At 41.7% G+C, this 21068-nt stretch overlaps 1 protein-coding gene across 3 annotated transcripts in view; it reads left to right on the top strand.

Moving 5' to 3' along the window:
• The window catches only part of GAB2 (GRB2 associated binding protein 2), a 206701-nt gene that overhangs the window by 161033 nt on the left and 24600 nt on the right, over positions 1-21068 (top strand). For all 3 annotated transcript variants that reach the window (XM_031015906.3, XM_055356888.2, XM_019036854.4), the window contains one exon: positions 6312-6555. In XM_031015906.3, coding sequence (XP_030871766.2) covers positions 6312-6555 — 244 coding nt within the window. The remainder of the gene's footprint in view (positions 1-6311; positions 6556-21068) is intronic.

The raw sequence follows: 21068 nt of genomic DNA, 5'->3' as shown, positions 1-21068 counted from the left end.
GATTTGCTTCCAAACCCTTATCTCATTCACCTCCTAAAACAACCCAGTGAGACAGACAGGTAGGCTAGAGATTATCCTCCAATACTTGATAGTTATGAATTAAAGCTCAGCGACCACACGTGATCTCACAGCAAGTTTATGGCAGAGCTGAAACTGGATTCCTGGTCTCTTGACTTCTGTCCCGTGCATGAGGTTCACTCACTGGGAGTAAAATTTCAACCCACTCCCCGATGCCTGCCACCAGGTTACCATTAATCTATTTCGCATCCCTGCGGATTTGCCTCTTCTAGATATTTCACATAAATGAAATCATTTCTAGAATCACTCCCCTTCCTTTCCACAATCACCCCTGGGAAGCCTGTCCAGCATACAAACACTCCTCCCACCTTCTTAACAAAACTCTAAATCTGTGGTCTTTTATGATTGGCTTCTTTCACTTAGCGTAATATTTTGAAGGTTCATCAAGATAACCTATATCAGTATTTTTTATTTCTATGGCTAAATAATATTCCATTGTGTGGATATATCACATTTTGTTTATCCATTCGTCAGGACATTTTGGTTGTTTCCATTTTTTGGCTCTCATGAATAATGCTGATATGGGCATTCATCTATAAGTTTTTGGTGTTTGTGTTTTAATTCAATCCTTTCAGCAACCCTCTATGATAAACTGCAGGGCAAGTTATCCTAGATATTAATAGTCCCTTTTTACAGATGAAGCAACTGAGGCTATGTGATTTGCTCCGGGTCAAATAGCAAGCAGATCTGCCTTTAGGCAGATCTAGGGACAGAGCCAAGTCTCTCCACTATTAGCCTAATACATTTTTTTCTGTTACATGTAGCACACCATGTCGCTTTTGTTCTATGAAATGTTTGGAAGTATATTTGAAAACTTTAATTATAGGGAGTGACCCTGAGGGGTGATGGGGAGCCATGAATCACAGCAGTACCAGGCCTACTAATCAGCCCTGTCCAGAATGGACATGTAGAATGTACTCCACTTACCAACGGCAAGCCATCTGAAGGGAGCAGCTTTCAGTGAGCAAAACAAAACAGCACCAAACCCAAGTTGGCTGAAGCTCTTGCCTCCAACTGATGTGGAAAGTGAGGTAGCACCTCCTCGGAACCTCATCTATTGGGGCACAGGCAGCTCATCAGAATTGGGGGTTGGAACCACGGAGGAAGAAGTAGCAGGGGTACTCGGCCATCAGGGTCCAAAATGAGAAAAATCTTATTCCAGAAAAGTTGTCTCTGAATTTAGCTTTGTAATTATTTTTCCTGAGATAAGCAAGAAAACCTTGTTTGATGTTTTAGGTTTTATGGTATATATTGGTTTCCTAGGACCTCCATGACAAATTACCACAAAGTGAGTAGATTAAAACAACAAAAATTTACTCTCTCACAGTTCTAGAGGCTAGATATCCAAAATTAAGGCATTGGTGGTATTGGTTCCTTCTGGGTGCTCTAAGGAGAGTCTGTTTCTACCTTTCCGTTAGTTCCTGGTGGCTGCCAGCAGTCCTTGGCATTCCTTGGCTTGTAGACACATCATTTCGATCTCTACCTTGACCCATACATCACGTGGTATTATGCCTTTGTGTTTCTCTGTCTCTGTGTCTCTTTTATAAGGATACCAGTTCATTGGATGAGGGCCCACCCTAATCCAGTATGACCTCCTCTTAACTATGTACAGAGACGCTATTTTCAAGTAAGGTCACATTCTGAAATACCAGGTAGACATGAGTTTTGGAAGGACACTAGTAAACCTAGTATAGACACTAAGAAATAATCACATAAATTCAGGCAGAGATCTTTTTAAAGTTGCAAGCAGAAGTGGGATTTTGGCAAGTTTTAGTGCCAAAACAGCTTTGAAAGAATTTTTCTGGAGCTACATACTTTTTTTTTCTTTTTTCTTTTTTTAGAGACAAGGTGTCACTCTGTCATCTTGGCTGATTGCAGTGGCGCAATCATAGCCCACTGCAGCCTCAATCTCTTGGGTTCAAGCAGTCTTCCCACCTCAGCCTCCTAAGTAGCTAGGCCTACAGGCACACACCACCATGCCCAGTTAATTTTTTAATTTTTGATAGAGATGACTCTCACTAGGTTTCCCAGGCTGGTCTCAAACTCCTGACCTCAAGCAACCCTCCTGTCTTGGCCTCCCAAAGCGCTGGGATTACAAGCATGAGCTATTGCACCCAGCTAAGCTATAGATCATTAGATGGAGCTGGCTAGTTTCATTGACATGACTTTGTGCTGGTAGAGTAGAAATCCTAGTTTCTGTTGGATGAAGGCCCAATTCATCCTAATCCCTACTTCATCTTCTTAACAGACCTTAAAACCTCTCTGATTTTGACCACAAGAAACACACATATTTGGATTTTTGCGCCAGGGAAAATTCTTTTATTTTTTCAGTATGATCAGTCAACAAATGTGTATTGAATACGTACCATGGCTGGGGCTGTTCTAGGCACTAGGGGTACATAAGTGATAGAAGGTGTTCCATGTACCTATGACATTCAAGATTTTCTAGATCTTATGTGTATTTCATTCTTTTCATCCTTATAGCTGCCCTATGTTGATTTGTAAATAAGGAGACTGAGACTCTGAGAGGTGAAGTGACTTCCCCAAGTATGCAGCTAAATAGACTGAGTCACAGATACAACTCCACAGGCTGAGCTCAAGGCAGGGGCTGCAGAGGTGAGGATGGGTCACTCCTCTTTTATTTATACTCACAGCCAAAGCATTCAACATAGGGGGCATGAAGGATGCATTTGATGACAAGGCAGAATAAGTAGGTTGTGTCAATGGCGTTTATTGTAATACTGAGGAAACTCAACTTTATTCTGAAGGCAATGAGGAGTCAGTGAATGTTACTGAGGAATAATGATTTCTTATGGTGTGTACTTTTTTTGATCACACGTATTTATTGAATTGTGTCACACACTGGGCTTAATGATGAGGATAAAACCATTTCAAAATCTCTGCCATCACTGTGTTTACAGCCTGATGTACAAAGTGATGAGAGAAAGGTTGGTATTTTCCTGGAATTTTATTTGAAACACAGGGAAGCACAGGTAAGAAACAAGGTTGAAGAAAGAAACAGGAAAATGTCTTTAAAAAAAGAGGCTGGGTGCAGGGCTTTATACCTGTAATCCTAGCCCTTTGGAAGGCTGAGGCAGGAGGATTGATTAAGGCCAGAAGTTCAAGACTAGCCTGGGCAACATAGTGAGATCCTGTCTCTACAAAAAAAATTTAAAAATTGGCCTGGCGTGGTGGTGCATGCCTGTATTCCTGGCTATTCGGGAGGCTAAGGCAGGAAGATTGCTTGAGCCCGGGAGTTCGAGGTTATAGTGAGCTATGATTGCACCATGGCATTCCAGCCTGAGCAACAGAGCAAGACCATGTCTCTATAAAAAAGAGAGCTTTGGCTGGGCGTGGTGGCTCACGCCTGTAATCCCAGCACTTTGGGAGGCCAAGGCAGTGGTGATCGAGACCATCCTGGCCAACATGGTGAAACCCCATCTCTACTAAAAATACAAAAATTAGCTGGGCGTCATGGCACACACCTGTAGTTGCAGCTACTCAGGAGGCTGAGGCCGGAGTATCACTTGAACCCGGGAAGCAGAGGTTGTGGTGAGCCGAGATCGCACCACTGCATTTAAGCCTGGATGACAGAGCGAGACTCTGTCTCACAAAAAAAAAAAAAAAAAGGAAAGATATTTGTAAGTCATCTGAGGTATAACAGAAGAGTTTTAAGAGGGACGGTGACATAATGACGTGACATGGTTGCTGAGAAACTGAAGAGTCATAGATAATGCCTGGACTTCTGGCTTGGAGAACTGATTGGCTGGTGATGATGGACCTCACTGAGACAGGGAACACGAGTGATGAAGAGGTCAATTTAGATTGTTGAGTTTGGCCCACTAGTGGGACATCTGAAGGGAGGTGCTCAGCAGGTGAAGGGATATATAGCAGGGAGTCCCGGAGAGAGAACTGAGCTAGAGATGAAGATTTGAGAGTTGTCAGCACATAGGTGGTAACCGAAGCTGTGGAAGTGGACAGGATTACCCCCTGGAGAGTCTTCAGCGGGAGAGAGAGGCTATAGGAGGGTCTAGAGTGGAGCCCTGAGGAATGCCTCCACCGAAGGGGCAGGCAAAGGAAGAGGAGTCCAACGAGACAACAGAGAATACAGAATCTCACCAGAGGCTTGCTTTTTGCAGGTTCCCTGTGTCTTCTTAGGCAGTAGCTTGTATTCTTTCCATGGCCCTGTGGCTACTCTGTCCCATAATGTAAACCCTCTCTCCTCCACTATTAGAGAGTTCATCTTGCAAATCTAATGGAGTAATGAGCTATCGATTCTGTTAACAAATGTCCAGTTTACTGAAAGACTTGTAATGGGAGTTAATTTTGGGGGTCAATACAGCTGTCAATGGAACAGTTTTTCCCCAGAGGCCCATCAGCTTTTTCTGTTGTACACTGGCAGGTGTCCTGCCCAGCAGCAGAAATGCCTGGAGAGTAATTAATACTGTAGAGCATTAATGAGCTGGTGATCCTGCCTAGGACCATGAGAAGGGTACAGCCTGAGATAGGTCAGATGACAGGGAGTAGAAGGTGAACTGTGTCCCCTCTGACATGAGTTGAATAACCCTAGAAAATCAACACCACCACAACGTTAACCCACCAGCTATCATACTGCCTAAAATTACATCTTTAAACTTTTATTTCTTTCGAACAAGAAGTTTCACTAGTGGAATTTTTGACTGCTGAATGAATGTGTTGTGTTTGCTTAGTCCGCAGACATGAACTAAGAATCTGCTATGTACCTTGCCTTTATTAGGTAAATGCTGGGCCTATAATGGTAACAACATCACAGTCACTGTTCTCAGAAAGCCATGGGTTAGACAAGGAAGCATAGTGACCATGGATATAATAGGAGCATGGGCCAAGTGCTGTTGGCACACAGAAGAAGCAGCAAGTCCAGGAAGATTTTGGAGAGAATATGATATCTGTGTAGGGTCTAAAAGTCTGCATATGAGCTTGCCAGTAGAGTAGAGGTGAAATCCAAGCGGAAGGAACAGCAGAAGCCAAAACAAAGAATCATAAAAGAGACTGGTGTGTTCAAGGACTGATGATGCTTCCATATGCCTTGTTTATGGGTGGAGAAAAGCAGGAAGTAGGTCAGACTGTCAAAAGCCTTGTATGTTATGCTAAGGAATTTGGACTAGCTTAGAGAGCCAGCCAAATGAATAATGCCCTTGGCTTGGGGTGTAGTGCTATAAGCTATCATCCGTCCTTAATACCTCACTTTCTAACACAACAGAGAAAAGCTTGAGATAAGAGGGAAAATGACCAATAGACAGGGAGTGGTGGGCAGTGGGGAATGTAACTGTCCTTGGAGGTCTTAGGAGGCCAGGCAGGAGCAGCTGGAGTCCAGTATTAAGGGACAGCTCCAAATGCATTTGTGCTTTTCTCATTAATGCAGTAAGGCACAGTCCAGAGCCTCAATTAATGAGTCTTCAGTAAGCAAAGCCTCATTTAACAAAGCCAGCCTTAGCTTTTTTTTTTCTTTTAATTAGATGTTTAAATTTCATTTTTTTTTTAAATTTCAACTTGTTTTTCAGATGCCAGGGTACATGTGCAAGTGTGTTACATGGGTATATTGTCTAATGCTGAGGTTTGGCCTTCTGTTCATCCTATCACCCAAATAGCATTGTACCCCATAGGTAGTTGTTCAATCCTTGTCCCCCTCTCTCCCTCCCTGTTAACATAATCCCCAGTGTCTACTGTTTCCGTCTTTATGTCCATGTGCACCCTGTGTTTAGCTCCAACTTATAAGTGAGAACATTAGGGTATTTGGTTTTCTGTTTCTGCATTAATTCACTTGGGATAATGATGTTCAGCTGCATTCATGTTGCTGCAAAAGACATGATTTCACCCTTTGACCACAGCAGGAGCCACCAAAGAGTGGGAAGGTGGTCGTACTCATTACTCTAGAGGCAGACCTTGCCTGAGGGTCAGGGTCACACTCCTAGACCACAGGTAGCCGTACTTCCTGGAAGTGGGGCAGATATGGCCTACATTGTGATAGGAAGTCACCTCCAGGCTACCCCAGAAGCCGTACAAAGGTAAAGAGGACCTCTTCTTCAACCAAGATGGCCAGGAGGGCAGCAAGGGGCAGGTATATGAGAGGGAGAGAATGCTAGTGCTGGATTATTTTCTCTGCTCTTACTCTTTTTTCTTCCTCTGACACCTCACTTTGGGATAAGGATACATTTCCTTTCTTTTTCATTCACAGAGCTATTTCTCCTTTTCAGACTCCCTGAGAAATGTTTCCTCAGCCGGTCATGGCCCCCGCTCTTCTCCAGCTGAGCTCAGCAGCTCTAGCCAGCACCTTCTCCGAGAGCGCAAGTCCTCAGCCCCATCACACTCCAGCCAGCCAACTCTGTTCACGTTTGAACCCCCTGTGTCAAACCACATGCAGCCCACCTTGTCCACCAGCGCACCTCAGGAGTATCTCTACTTGCACCAGTGCATAAGCCGAAGAGCAGAAAATGCAAGGTAGGAGGCTGCCACAGCCATTAGGTGGGTTAGTGACCGCTCACAGGGCCTAGTACTTTTCAGTCCTTGCTTTTTTAAAGACAAGCAAAACATTATATCGTTTCAGGTAGACAAACACCTCTATGACAAAACATAATTTTTTGCTTCTGTAGCCTTCATATTTTATTGGCATCATCTGTGCTGCTACACAGTGATAACTGGGTTCCAGAGAAACTTTTCATTATCAAAAATCATGCTATAAAAAATGTTTGATTTGGAGGCAGGGGTGAAGGCATTAGGGGACACAGTTTCCGAATTGCAAAAAAACAGTCAATTTACTTGGGCTTAAAAGTATAGCTATAAAACCATAACATTGTTCAACAAATCCATACCTTGCTTTTGCTCTAGAACTGCACTGTTCTGTATAGTAGCTACTACCTGCATATGTCTACATAAATTTAAATTAAAATGAAATAAAATGTAAAATTCAGTTCCTTAGTTGTACTAGCCACATTTCAAGTCCTCAGTAGACACATATGTCTAGGGGCTACTGTACCAGACAGCACAGATACAGAAAATTTCCATCATAACAAAGTTCTAGAGCAAGGACTCCCTGCTCTAGGATAATGGTCTTTTATTTTTCTAACATCATCAGCTCTTTCACAGGTGCAGAACCTGTGAATGTATTTATTATGTTTTATTCCCATTGTTAGGCTAAGCAAAAGTGCAGAGCTGATAGGCTTTGCCAGAGCTAATTCCCAGTTGCTACCATAGCCAGCAGATTACAAATCACATTTTAATTAACTTACAAGATCTAATTCATGTTATGACAATTAAGGCAAATAGAAAAATGGCTGTACTAATGTATTACTTGATTTTGTCCTTGAGAATATTTTCATACATAATCTCATTTGAACCAATCAACACACTGAGAAATAGCCAGTATACAAAATTTATCTCCATTTTAAAGATGAAGAAACTGAGAATCATGACTAATAAATAGCAGAGGTTGGGCTAGAACCCAGGTCTTCTTGTTTCTGGTCCTGTGCTGTTTTCACTATGCTACCCTACTTTTGTTTTTCTGAGTCATCTGCTGTCACACAGAAGAGGCTCCAACACTTAATCTTAAGGCTGCCTCAGATACCCATTTTCATGAAGAACATGATGGATTTGTTTGTGAACTTTCACTAGTTCAACTTCCATCAACTTATACATGAAGAGCTGAGTCCTAAAAAGATAGAGTGAGTTAGCCAAGGTCACTGAACTAGTTAGTGGTGTTAACTGTAAATAGTACCTGATTCTCCCGAATCACTAACCAGAGATAGGCAGTGTGGTATAATGAAAAGCATGTTCAGGCTTTGGAGTCAGTCGGATATGGGTTCAAATTCAGGTTCTTTTACTTTCTTTGTGATCTTGGGCCAATTATTTAACCTAATTAACCTTCAATATTCTTATCTTCAGAATGGGAATAACTAATTCAAAGGCTTACTAATGAGTGTAAAATGAAAAAACATACATAAAATAGTAGTAGAGAGTAAATACATTTTACCTGTTCTTCTTATGCCCCATCCTCTTCTACTACATATACAACTGCCTGGGAGCAGATAAGGTGAGGTCTTAAAATCATAGTTGTAGTGAAAGGCAAAGTACTTAGCTGTAGTGCCTTGCAGACTTTAACATGCATATGAAATACCTGAAGATCTTACTGAAATGCTCACTCTGACTCAGTAAGCCTGGCCTAGGTCCTGGGGTCCTTTCTAATAAACTCCAGATGATACCAGCGCAGCTTGTCTACAGCTCACACTTTAAGTAGAAGGCTTTATATATAGTAGTCACAATTGCCGCCACCACCACTCCAGTGATCCTGCTGACGCATCAGAGAACAAACGTAGAAACATCTCTGCTTGAATTAGCCTTTAGGGCCCACTCTCTGCACCCCTACCTCCTCTGTGAAATCCCTATTAATCTTCCTACCTGGAATTCACTTTTTCTCTGAATTGCCACAGCAGTTTTTTATTCTCTCTCTCTCTCTCTCTCACAACATTTGGAACTTTCTGCCTTGTAGAATGGATTTTTATATTAATACATTACTATTATTTGAAGATGGAGCTCACAGTAGGTGCATAATAATTTGAACAAATCCATGTTGTAGAGGGATAAGCTAGTAGAAGAGATAGAACTTTACGCAGCTGAGGAAGTCACATTGTTGTAGGCCTTTGTCCAAGCCATGTTCTTCTCTGTCATGGTTTTCATTTGTGTGGATGAGGGAATGAGAGGGTAATGAGCAGGATCTCAGGGAGACTTATGGAGAAAATAAGTTCAAATAATGTTTGCAGAATTCCAAAGGAAGTTGGAGGGTAGGAAGGAAGCTTTCTTAAATCCAGAAAGACGATATATTTTCTTATAGTAGTGGAGTTGCTTGCATCATGCTAAACCTACTGTAATAATTATAAACTCTGGACAAAATATTAAAAAATAACTTTTTTAAGGCCCTGAAGAGCAATAAAAAAGGCAGAAACTGCAAGAGATCTGAGTCTTGAAAGAAGTGAAATTCAGTTTACATGGCTTTTCCTATGATGTTCCAATAATATATCATCGAGAATATTCAGTATACAATGAGAAAATGCCAGACATATGAAGAAACCGTATACATTAACCCATAGTTGAGAGAACTCAGTACCTAGAAAGAGATGAAAATAAACCCATATTTTGGACCCAGCCTACAAGACTTTAAAATAATTATGTTAATTTTTTAATCTATTGTGGGTAAAGGATATAATAGGTGAAGAGATGGTGGATTTTAGGATGGATATAGAAACTGAAAAATAATTGGGTAGTTCCAGTTCCACTATGGTGGCGGAAGCTACCACAGGCTTTCCTTCCCACTGATTACAACTAAAAACTCTGGACAAAATCCAAAGTGCAGTACCCAAAGACTCTGAAAAATAAATAAAAGGAGATAGATTGTAAAGAGGAGAAGAACTTGTAGAAGTGACTACACAGAGATGAACTTTTTGTCTTTCATGGATTTGCCTCCAGGTTGGGCCCCATCACAAAGTAGCACAGTGCAAATGGCTAAAATGTCATAAAAAACCCCATCTTTCCGAGTAGGAGAACCAGAAGAGGAGCCCCACTGGGGCTGGAAGGAGCTACTATTCCAGAATGAAGAGAGCTGGAGAAGGGATCTTCTAACTCTGGGAATGAAACTATGTGAGTCTTAGGATCACCTTGGGCTACACATGTGTGGGACAGACCTAATCGAGTGCAACAAAGCCTATGTGAACTGAAAGAAGATTTGAACTACCATACACAGGAGGAGAGACAGAACTTGCAGTCTGAGCCTAACCAGGTTGATTTCCTATAAAAATATCACTTCTCGGCCGGGCGCAGTGGCTCACGTCTATAATTCTAGCACTTTGGGAGGCTGAGGTGGGCAGATCACCTGAGGTCAGGAGTTCAAGATCAGACTGGCCAACATGGTGAAACCCCATCTCTACTAAAAATAGAAAAATTAGCTGGGCTTGGTAGTGGGCCCCTGTAATCCCAGCTACTCAGGTGGCTGAGGCAGGAGAATCGCTTGAAGCCAGGAGGTGGAGGTTGCAGTGGGCCAAGATCACGCCACTGCACTCCAGCCTGGGCAACTGAGTGAGACCCTGTCTCAAAACAAACAAACAAAAAAATAGCACTTCTCCATGGGATTATAACAGACCCCAGCATCTACACAACATCATGTTCACAGCATTCAGGATCTGTAATCCAAAATGTCTCAGCATATTGAAAACCAGAAAAATATAACCCATTCTCAATGGAAGTCACAGGTACAAACCTCAAAATAACCCAGATGTTGGAATTATAAGACACAGATTTCAAAGCTCCTGTGAAAACAACATTCCATGTAATAAAGGAAAACACACTTGAAACTAATGGAAAGAAAAAACCCTCTGCCGCCGGACACTGTGGCTCACACCTGTAATCCCAGCACTTTGGGAGCCCGAGGCAGGTGAGTCATCTGAGGTCAGGAGTTTGAGACCAGCCTGGCCAACATGGTGAAACCCCGTCTCTACTAAAAATACAAAAAAATTAGCCAGGCATGGTGGTGGGCGCCTGTAATCCCAGCTACTTGGGAGGCTGAGGCAGGAGAATCGCTTGAACCCTGGAGGCGGAGGTTGCGCCATTGCACTCCAGCCTGGGCGAGAAGAGCAAAACTCTGTCTCAAAAAAAAAAAAAGAAAAAAAGAGAAGAAAAAAACCCTCTGCCAACCAAGGAGTTTATATTCTGCAAAAGTATCCTTTGGGAATGTAAACAAAATTAAGACGTTCTCAGATAAAGGAAAAATAAGAGCATTTCCAAGAGATCTGCTTTTAAAAACTGATAAGAAATTTCCTCAGGTGAAGCAAGATGGTACTAGAAGGAAACTTGAATTTTCAGGAATGAAGGAAGAGGAACAGAAATAGTAAATCCCTGCATAACTGTGAAAGATTATTTTTCCCTTTTAACTTCTTTAAAATATGTATAAGTGTTAAAAGCAAAACTCAAACAATGTCTAGTGAGGTTTTCACCTGGTTTTCTTACTCTTTAGTATGAAGAACTCCCTTCGCCATTTCTTGCCATGTGAGTGGCCTGGTGAGAAATTTTCCCAGCTTTCATTTATCTGGAAATTTCTTAATTTCACCTTCAGTTTTGAGAGAGATTTTGCTAGGTATAGAATTCCAGAATGACAGTTCTGTTTTCTTTCAGCATTTAAAGGATACCATTCTAGTCTTCTGACCTTCATTGTTTCTGATGAGAGATCAGCAGTTATTTTAATTTTTATTATTCTATATGTATTTTCCTTCCTCTGAATGATTTTTTCTTTTCAAAAATTGTAGTAAATATATAGTATAAATATATCATCTTAACCATTTTTAAGTGCACAGTTCAGTAAAGTACATTCATATTGTTATATAATCAATCTCCAGAAATCTTTTCATCTTACCAAACTGAAATTCTAACCTTTCAACAACTCCCCATTTCCCCTTCCCTCAGGCCCTGAAAAACCACCATTCTACTTTCTGTCTCTGTGAGTCTGACTTCTCTAGATGCCTCATATACATGGACTCATACTACATTTTCTTTATCCATTTATCTGTTGATGACCACTTAGGTTGATTCCATTATCTTGGCTGTCGTGACTAGTGATGCAATAAACATAGGGGTGCAAATAGCTCTTTAACATACTGATTTCCTTTCCTTCAGATATATACCCAGTAATGGGATTGCTGGATCATAAGGTAGTTCTATTGTTAGTTTTTTGAGGAACTTTCATACTGTTTTCCATAACGACTGTACTAATTTACATTCCCAGCAACAGTGTGTAAGAGTTCCCTTTTCTCCACATCCTCACTGGCATCTGTTATTTTTCTTCTGGAAAATAGCCATCCCAACTGGGGTGAGATAATATCTCATTGTGGTTTTGATTTGCATTTCCCTGCTGATTAGTGAGACGGCAAGCTTTTTTTTTTTTTTAATATGCATGTTGGCTGTTTTTCTGTCTTCGTTTGAAAGATAACTATTTTCAGCTAATTTGCCTCAACTGCATTATTTGTTTTTTTTGCTGTTGAGTTGTTTGAGTTCCTTGTATATGCTGGATATCAACCTTCCATCAGATGAATAGCTTGCAGAATGGCTTTCTCCCATTCAGTAGGTTGTCTCTTTACTCTGTTGATTGTTTCCCTTTGCTGTGCAGAAGATTTTTAGTTTAATATAGTCCCATTTGTCTTTTTTTTTTCTTTCTTTTGAGACAGAATCTCCCTCTGTTGTACAGGCTGGAGTGCAATGGTGCAATCTCGGCTCACTGCAACTTCTGCCTCCCAGGGTCAAGTGATTCTCCTGGCTTAGCCTTTTGAGCAGCTGGAACCACAGTCATGTACCACCATGCCTGGCCAATTTTTGTATTTTTAATAGAGACAGGATTTTACCACATTAGCCAGGCTGGTCTTGAACTCCTGACCTCAAGGAATCTGCCCATCTTGGCCTCCTAAAGTGCTGGGATTACAGATGTGAGCCACCACACCCAGCCATTTGTCTATTTTTTTGTTTTTGATGGTGCTTCTGAGGTCTTAGCTGGGCCCTTTTTTGTTTTTGCTTTTGATGGGAGACTTTTTTTGCAAATTCCATCTCATTACTCATAATTAGTCTGTTCAGATTTTCTGTTTCTTTTGGGTTCAATCTTGGTAAGTTGTGTTTGTCCAGGAATTTATCCATTTCTGTTAGGATTTCTAATTTGTTGGTGTATAGTTCATAATCATCTTTTTTCTTTTTTCTTTTTCTGAGACGGAGTCTTGCTCTGTCCTCCAGGCTGGAGTGCAGCGGCGCGATCTCAGCTCACTACAACCTCCGCCTCCCGGGTTCAAGTGATTCTCCTGCCTCAGCCTCCCAAGTAGCTGGGACTACAGGCACGTGCCACTGTGCCCAGCTAATTTTTTTTTTGTATTTTTAGTAGAGACAGGGTTTCACCATGTGAGCCAGGATGGTCTCGATCCCCTGACCTCGTGATCTGCCTGCCTCGGCCTCCCAAAGTGCTGGGATTACAGGCATGAGCCACTGCACCTGGCCCATAATCATCTTTAATGATCCTTTGCATTTCTGTGCTATCAGTTACAATGTCTCCTTTTTCTTTTTTATTTTATTCCTTTATCTATTTTGAGACGGAGTCTCGCTGTGTCACCCAGGCTGGTGTGCAGCTGCGCGATTTTGGCTCACTGCAACCTCCACCTCCTGGGTTCAAGTGATTCTCATGCCTCAGCCTCCCGGGTAGCTGGGACTACAGGTGCCCACCACCACTCCTGGCTAATTTTTCTATTTTTAGTAGAGACAAAGTTTTGCCATGTTGGCCAGGTTGGTCTCTAACTCCTGACCTCAAGCAGTCCACTTGCCTCTGCCTCCCAAAGTGCTGAGATTACAGGCATGAGCCACCATGCCCAGCCTTTTTTTTTTTCTTTTTTTTTTTTAGAGTCTCACTCTGTCGCCCACACTGGAGAGTACGGTGGTGTGATCTCAGCTTACTGCAACCTCCGCCTCCCAGGTTCCAGCGATTTTCATGCCTTAGCCACCCGAGTAGCTGGGATTACAGGCGTGTGCCACCATGCCCACTAATATTTGTATTTTTAGTAGAGACGGAGTTTCACCATGTTGGCCAGGCTGGTCTCGAACTCCTGATCTCAAGTGATCTGTCCGCCTCAGCCTCCCAAAGTGCTGGGATTACAGGCATGAGCCACCGCACCCAGACTCATTTTGTATTTATTTGGATCTTTTCCCGTTTTTTCTTGGTCAGTCTTGCTACTGGTTTGATTTTGTTTATTCTTTGAAAAAATTAACTTCATTTTGTTGATCAGTTTTATTTTGTCTCAATTTTATTTCTGCTCTGATCTTTTTTTTCCCCTTTTACTAATTTTGGGTTTGGTTCTTGTTTTTCTGCTTCCTTGAGATGCATCATTAGGATGTTTATTTGAAAATTTTCTACTTTTTTGGTATTAGCATTTATTGCCATAAACTTCTCTATTAATACTGCTTTTGCTGTATTCCATAGGCTTTGGTATGTTGTGTTTCTATTTTCATTTGTTTCCAGACATTTCTAAATTTCATTCTTTTTTTTTTTTTTTTTTTGAGACGGAGTCTCGCTCTGTCGCCCAGGCTGGAGTGCAGTGGCATGATCTCGGCTCACTGCAAGCTCTGCCTCCCAGGTTCACACCATTCTCCTGCCTCAACCTCCTGTGTAGCTGGGACTACAGGTGCCCGCCACCACACCCAGCTAATTTTTTGTATTTTTAGTAGAGATGGGGTTTCACCGTGTTAGCCAGGTTGGTCTCGATCTCCTGACCTCGTGATCCGCCCACCTTGGCCTCCCAAAGTGCTGGGATTACAGGCATGAGCCGCCACACCCAGCTCTAAATTTCATTCTTAATTTTTTCATTGACCCATTAAATCATTCAAGAGCATGTTGTTTAATTTTCCATGTATTTGTACAATTTTGAAATTTCCTCTTGTTACTGATTTCTAGTTTTATTCCATTGTGGTTAGAAAAGATGCTTGATGTGATATCAATTATTTTAAAATCTCTTGGCCTAGCATGAGGTCTGTCCTATAGAATGTCACATGTGCTAATGAGAAGAATTATACCCTGCAGCTCTTGGATGAAATGTTGTTAGGTCCATTTGATCTAAAGTGCAGTTTAAATCTAATTATTTCCCTGTTGATTTTCTGTCTAGGTGACCTGTCCATGCTGAGAGTGAGGTGTTGAAGTCTCCAACTATGATTATATTAGAGTCTATCTCTCCCTGTAGATCTTAATGGTGTTCCATAAGTCTTGCAGGTTTTCTTCACTCTTTTCATTTGTATTCCCCCTTTCCTTCTGGCTGGGTAATTTCAAACTACCTTTCTTCAAGTTCAGATATTCTTTCTTCTAATTGATCAAGTTTGCTGTTGAAGCTCTCTGTTGTGTTTTTTATTTCATTCATTGAATTCTTCAGCTGCAAGATTTCTGGTTTTTTTTTTCTTTCTCTTTGTTGAATTTTTTTGTTCATATTGTGAATTCTTTTTCCTAATTTCTTTGAATTGTGTGTGTTTTCTTGTACCTCATTGAGTTTTCTTAAGGTCATTATTTTGAATTCTCTTTCTGTAATTTGTTGATCTCCTTTTCACTGGGGTCTAGTTACTAGCAACAGTTCCTTTGGTGCTTTTTTGGTGTTACATTTCCTTCCTTTTTTTGTGTTTCTTGTGTCCTCATGTTAAGTGTCCATGCTTCTGGTGGAAAGATCACCTCTTCCAGACTTTCTGGAGTGGATTTCTTAGAGAAAGACTTTCACCTGCAGTTGGGTTTTAGTGTTCCAGTTGAGAAGGATGTGATGACTGTGTTTCCACTTAGGTGCAATGGTATAGTCTCCATGCAGCTTCTTTGCCTATGTTCAACATCAACAATAACTGGGAGTGCCTCAGTGGCCTAGACTATAGAAGTTTGTGCAGCAGCGGTGGTAGCATAGGTTGTTAATATCCTTAGAGTAAAGGGCTTTTTGGGTCTTTCTCTTCTCATTTTCCCCAAATGAGGAGACTTAGTCAGGGAGATCCCTCTTAGTGTCAGGTCTGGCATGGCCTACAAGTAGCTGCAGCAGTGCTGGGTTCTAGGTACTGGTGCTTGGAGCTTATGTGGCATTGGGTTTCTAAGCTCAGAGTCTCATGAACCTATTGTGGCAGCTGGGTCTTGGGGTGCAGGTTCACTCTCCGTAGCATGGTTGGATGTGGACTGCCCTCTGGGCCAGGATCTATGATATGACTCTGTTGAACCCTCTAGCAGCTCAGGTCAGGGGCCAGCTGTGATTCTACCCCTGGTAGGCAGAGCACAGCACTGGCCTCACCCTGGGCAAGATGGGATGTTCTGGAGGTTTGGTTTCAGGGAGGAGGATACAACTAGAATTTGGGAACCTGAGTCAATAAGGCTCAATGGCAACTTGGGTCCCAGGGGTTGATACACCATGTAGCAGTGACTCTACATGGTCCCTCTTTAGGCTTAGCAAATACCCAGGAATGGCAGAGTACAGCTGTGTTTGGGGCTACAGAGGGGCAGGGAACAGCAGAGCAATGACTCTACTCCCCAGGGAGAGGCGTATCTCAACAGCTCAGACTCTAGGGGGCTAGTGCAGCTCCAGGAAAGCAAGGCACTAGAGTTGTTTGGCCTGTAGGGCAGAGTGTCTCAGCTCAGACACTGCTCTTTTTCCCTGAAACACAGGGTCCTGTATCAGCTCAGCCTTGGAATGCACCCCCTCTCAGCTCAGCTAGGGCACCCATTCCCCAGGGGACAGTGTGCTACTTCAGCTCAGGCCCAGGAGGGTGTGACTGTTCTGAGTAGCCCAGGCATCCTTTCCCTGGAATGCAGGGAACCATATTATTTTAGCTACTGGGGTACCTCATTCTGGGGAGTCAGTGCACCGTTTCCTAGGATGCAGCCACTGGCTTCAGCTTAGGCACTGTGGAGGCATGACTGTTCTGAGCAGCCAAGATACTCTTTTCCTAGAAGAGAGCATACTGCTTCAGCTCTGGCCCAGGGGAGTGGGGAGAGGGGCAGGTGGATTAGCTTTACTTCTGCTTGACTCCCCTGGGAAGGGTGTAACAGCTGCTCACAGCTCAGCTTTGGAATGTTGGGCCACTGGGCTAGCAATGGCTCAGCCACAGCTTAGCCTCAGGAATGAAAGGGAGCCATGGCTACTCACCTCTGGAGCAAGACACACTCCAGCCATAGTTCCAATTCCAAGATGGCATAGCACAGTAGCCACACGGAACACAGCTATGTGGACCCTAGGCAACTTCCTTCACTGGGTTTAGTGCCTATGAGGACTTCAGGGGACTCCAGTGGTGAGGCCTGAGATGTCCAAGGTGTTGATGGCAGTTGCCATGATCCTCTTGCCTACCTTCTCACCAAAAGAACTTCGTCCTTGTTCCAAACTGATCTTGCATGGAGTGGTGAAGGCCTAGTGTGTTTCCTTCTGTTCTCTGTGTGACCATCCCAAGTTTGTGTGTTCATCGAGTTTCTATTACTCCTCTCATGCATTCTGGGACTCTCCCTCCGTTATTTTTGCTAAAATGTAATTGTTCAGGAGGCCAGGTGTGGTGGCTCACGCTTGTAATCCCAGTAATCTGGGAGGCCGAGGCAGGTGGATCACGAGGTCAGGAGTTCAAGACCAGCCTGACCAACATGGTAAAACCCTGTCTCTACTAAAAATACAAAAATTAGCAGGGTGTGGTGGCATGCGCCTGTAATCCCAGCTACTCAGGAGGCTGAAGCAGGAGAATCGCTTGAACCCAGGAGGTGGAGGTTGCAGTGAACTTAGATCGCGCCATTGCACTCCAGCCTGGGCAACAGAGCAAGACTCTATCTCAAAAAAATACATAAAATTAAGTTAAATTTAAATTTAAAATGTAGTTGTTTATTCATTGTTCTGCCTGTCTTTGTGAGGGGGACAAGCAGTAGGGGTTTCTTCTTGGCCATTTTGCTAGCATTACTTCCTTTTTTTTTTTGTTAATAGAAATGGGTGCAATGTGGTATCTCATTGTGCTTTTGATTTGTATTTCCCTAATGATTAGTGGTGTTGAGCAACTTTTCATGCGTGCGTTGGCCATTTGTATATCTTCTTTGGAGAAATATCTATTTCAAGTCTTTTGTCCATTTTTCAGTCAGGTTGTTTGATTTTTGTTGTTGTTGAGCTGTTGGAGTTTACCTATATTAAACCCTTAGCAGATACATGACTTGCAAATGTTTCTCCCATAGATTGGTTTTTTACTCTGCTGATACGTTCTTTGAAACACAGATATTTTAATTCTGATGTTCAATTTATGCATTTTTACTTTTGTTGCCTGTGCTTTTGGTGTCATATTCAGGAAATCACTGTCAAATCCAATGTTATGAAGCTTTTCTTCTATGTTTTCTTCTAAGAGGTTTATAGTTGTAGCTCTTACATTTAGGTCTGTGATCCATTTTGAGTTAGTTTTTGTATCTGTTTTAAGGTAAAGGTCCAAAAACTTTGTTCTTGTGGGTTGACTTAGTTTTCCAGTTCTATGTGTTGCTTTTTTTTTTTTAATCTAGTTTAGCAAACTTTCTACCAATATTTCTTCGACTTTTTTTTTTTAAGAGACAGGGTCTCAGTCTGGCACCTAGGCTAGAGTACATAGCTCACTGCAGCCTCAAACTCCTGGGCTCAAGATCCTCCTGCCCTCAGCCTCCCAAGTAGCTGAGACTACAGGCATATGCCACCATACTTGGTTCATTTTTTGTAGAGATATGGTCTCGCTATGTTGTCTCGAGCAATCCTCCCACATTAGCCTCCCAAAGTGCTGGAATGAGCCACCACACCTGGCCTCTTCAAATCTTTTTCTGCCACATTTTCTTTTTTTTGTTGTTGTTTCTTCCCTCAACTTTTATTTTAAGTTGCAGGGTGCATGTGCAGGATGTGCAGGTTTGTTACATAGGTAAACATGTGCCATGGTAGTTTACTGCACAGATCAACCCATCACCTAGATATTAAGCCCAACATGCATTAGCTATTCTTCCCGATGTTCTCCCTCCCTCTGCCCACCTAACAGGTCACAATGTGTATTATACACCCACCCCCAGGTGTCCATGTGTTCTCATTGTTCAGCTCCCACTTATAAGTGAGAACATGTAGTGCTTAGTTTTCTGTTCCTGCGTTAGTTTGCTGAGGATAACAGCTTCCAGCTCCATCCATGTCCCTGCAAAGGACATGATCTCGTTCCTTTTTATGGCTGCATAGTATTCCATGGTATATATGTACCACATTTTCTTGATCCAGTCTATCACTGATGGGCATTCCTTCTGAGACTTCAGTTACTCATACACTAGACCACTTGATACTGACCCAACAATCACTTACGTTATCTTTTTTTTCCAATCCTTTTCTCTCTGCTCAGTTAAGATGATTTTTTAAACTGATTTTTCATTTCTACATTTCCCCACCCTTTTTTTTCCCCACAAGTTTTTAGGAAGAAATTGAAGTACAGTCAGTGGCATTTATATAACATTTCCTCATGCCCCCTTGTAATCCATCCTTCCCTTACCTCATTCCTAGAGAACCAGTAACAGCCTTTCTGCCACTACAGATTGATTTGCATTTTCCATAATTTTACATAGATGGAATCATATTGTAAGTACTAGTTTTCCTGACTTCTTTCACTCTGCATAATGCTTTTGGGATTCATCCGTGTTTTTCCATGTGTCATTAGTTTGTTCCTTTTTATTCCTCAGTAGTACAGTGTATCTTTATATCACAATTCACTTTTCCATTCACATGATGATAAGCATTTAGATTGTTTCCAGTTTTGGCTGTTACACATTAAGACCCATTTGTACTTAAACAGTAATGAGCAAATCTTTGTAGAAACATTTGTTTTTATTTCTCTTGGACAAATACCTAGAAAACTATGCCCAGATGGTTTTACTGGTAAATTCTACCAAGCATTCAAAGATAACACCAATCTTACCCACAGTCTTTCAGAAAACATAGGAGGAGGGGATTCTTTCACAGCTCATTTTATGAGACCAGCATAACCCTACTATCAAAATCTGGCAAAGATGACAGGAAATAAAATTACAGAGAATATCCCCCATGAATAATAAACAGAAATCCTCTTTAAAAACAAAGGATTAGCAGTCGAATCCAACTAAACACGTATGTGTGTATATCTATATGTGTCTGTTTGGGACAATATATATATTTTAGGGAATATGCATGTGTGTATACATTAGGGGTAAGACATCATGACAAAGTAGTGTTTATCCCAGGAGTGTAAGGTTGGTTTGACTTCAAAAAAAAAAATCAAAGTAATTCATTACATTAAGAGAATGAAGGAGAAAAATAATCATAACCTCAATAGATGCAGAGGAAGCATTTGACAACTCAGTACTTCATTGAAAAAAAAGTATTTCTTAGCGAACTATGAATCGAGGAGAACTTCTTTAAACTGATAAAGGACTTCTAAGGAACCCTATAGCTAAGATCATACCTAATGGAGAAATATTGAACATAATGCCCTAAGATTGAAAACAAGGAGAAAGTACCTGTTCTTACCACTTCTATTTAACATTGTACTGGAGATTCTAGTCAGTTCCATGGAGGAAGAAAAAGAAATAAGAGTCCTGGTGTGGTGGTTCATGCCTGTAATCCCAACACTTTAGGATGCTGAGGCAGATGGATACCTGGAGCTCAAGAGTTCAAGACCAGCCTGAGCAACATGGCGAAACCCTGTGTATTTTAACAACAAAAAAAAAATTTTTAAGTGAGTTTAGCAAGGTCACAAGATAAAAAGGTTTTTATGCGAAAAATAAGTTTTACAGTATGCAGTGAACAATTGGAAAATGAAAAAATTTTAATTATATATCGAATGGTACCAGAAAACGTGGAATACTTGGGAATAAATTTAACAACAAACATGCAAGACCTCTTCACTGAAAACTATCAAATGTTGCTGGTAGAAATTAAAGACCTAAATATGGAGAGTGATGTACAGTAGTTATGAACTAGAAGACCTATTGTTATTTAGATGGCAATTTTTCTCAAATTGTTCTGTAGATTCAACACAATCCAAATAAAAATCCCAGTCTCGGGTATGTCTTTATCAGCAGCATGAAAATGGACTAATACAGTAAATTGGTACCAGTAGAGTGGGGCGTTGCTGAAAAGATACCAAAAATGTGGAAGCGACTTTGGACCTGGATAACAGGCAGAGGTTGGAACAGTTTGGAGGGCTCAGAAGAAGACAGGAAAATGTGGGAAAGTCTGGAACTTCCTAGAGACTTGTGGAACGGCTGTGACCAAAAGCCTGATAGCGATATGGACAATAAGGTCCAGGCTAAGGTGGTCTCAGATGGAGATGAGGAACTTGTTGGGAACTGGAGCAAAGGTGACTCTTGTTGTTTTAGCAGAGACTGGTGGCATTTTGCCCCTGCCCTAGAGATTTGTGGAACTTTGAACTTGAGAGAGATGATTTAGGGT

Source organism: Gorilla gorilla, chromosome 9, assembly GCF_029281585.2.
Source record: "Gorilla gorilla gorilla isolate KB3781 chromosome 9, NHGRI_mGorGor1-v2.1_pri, whole genome shotgun sequence".
NCBI lineage: Eukaryota > Metazoa > Chordata > Mammalia > Primates > Hominidae > Gorilla > Gorilla gorilla.
Note: the sequence above shows the minus strand (reverse complement) of the source record. Positions and strands in the feature narration are given on the sequence as shown.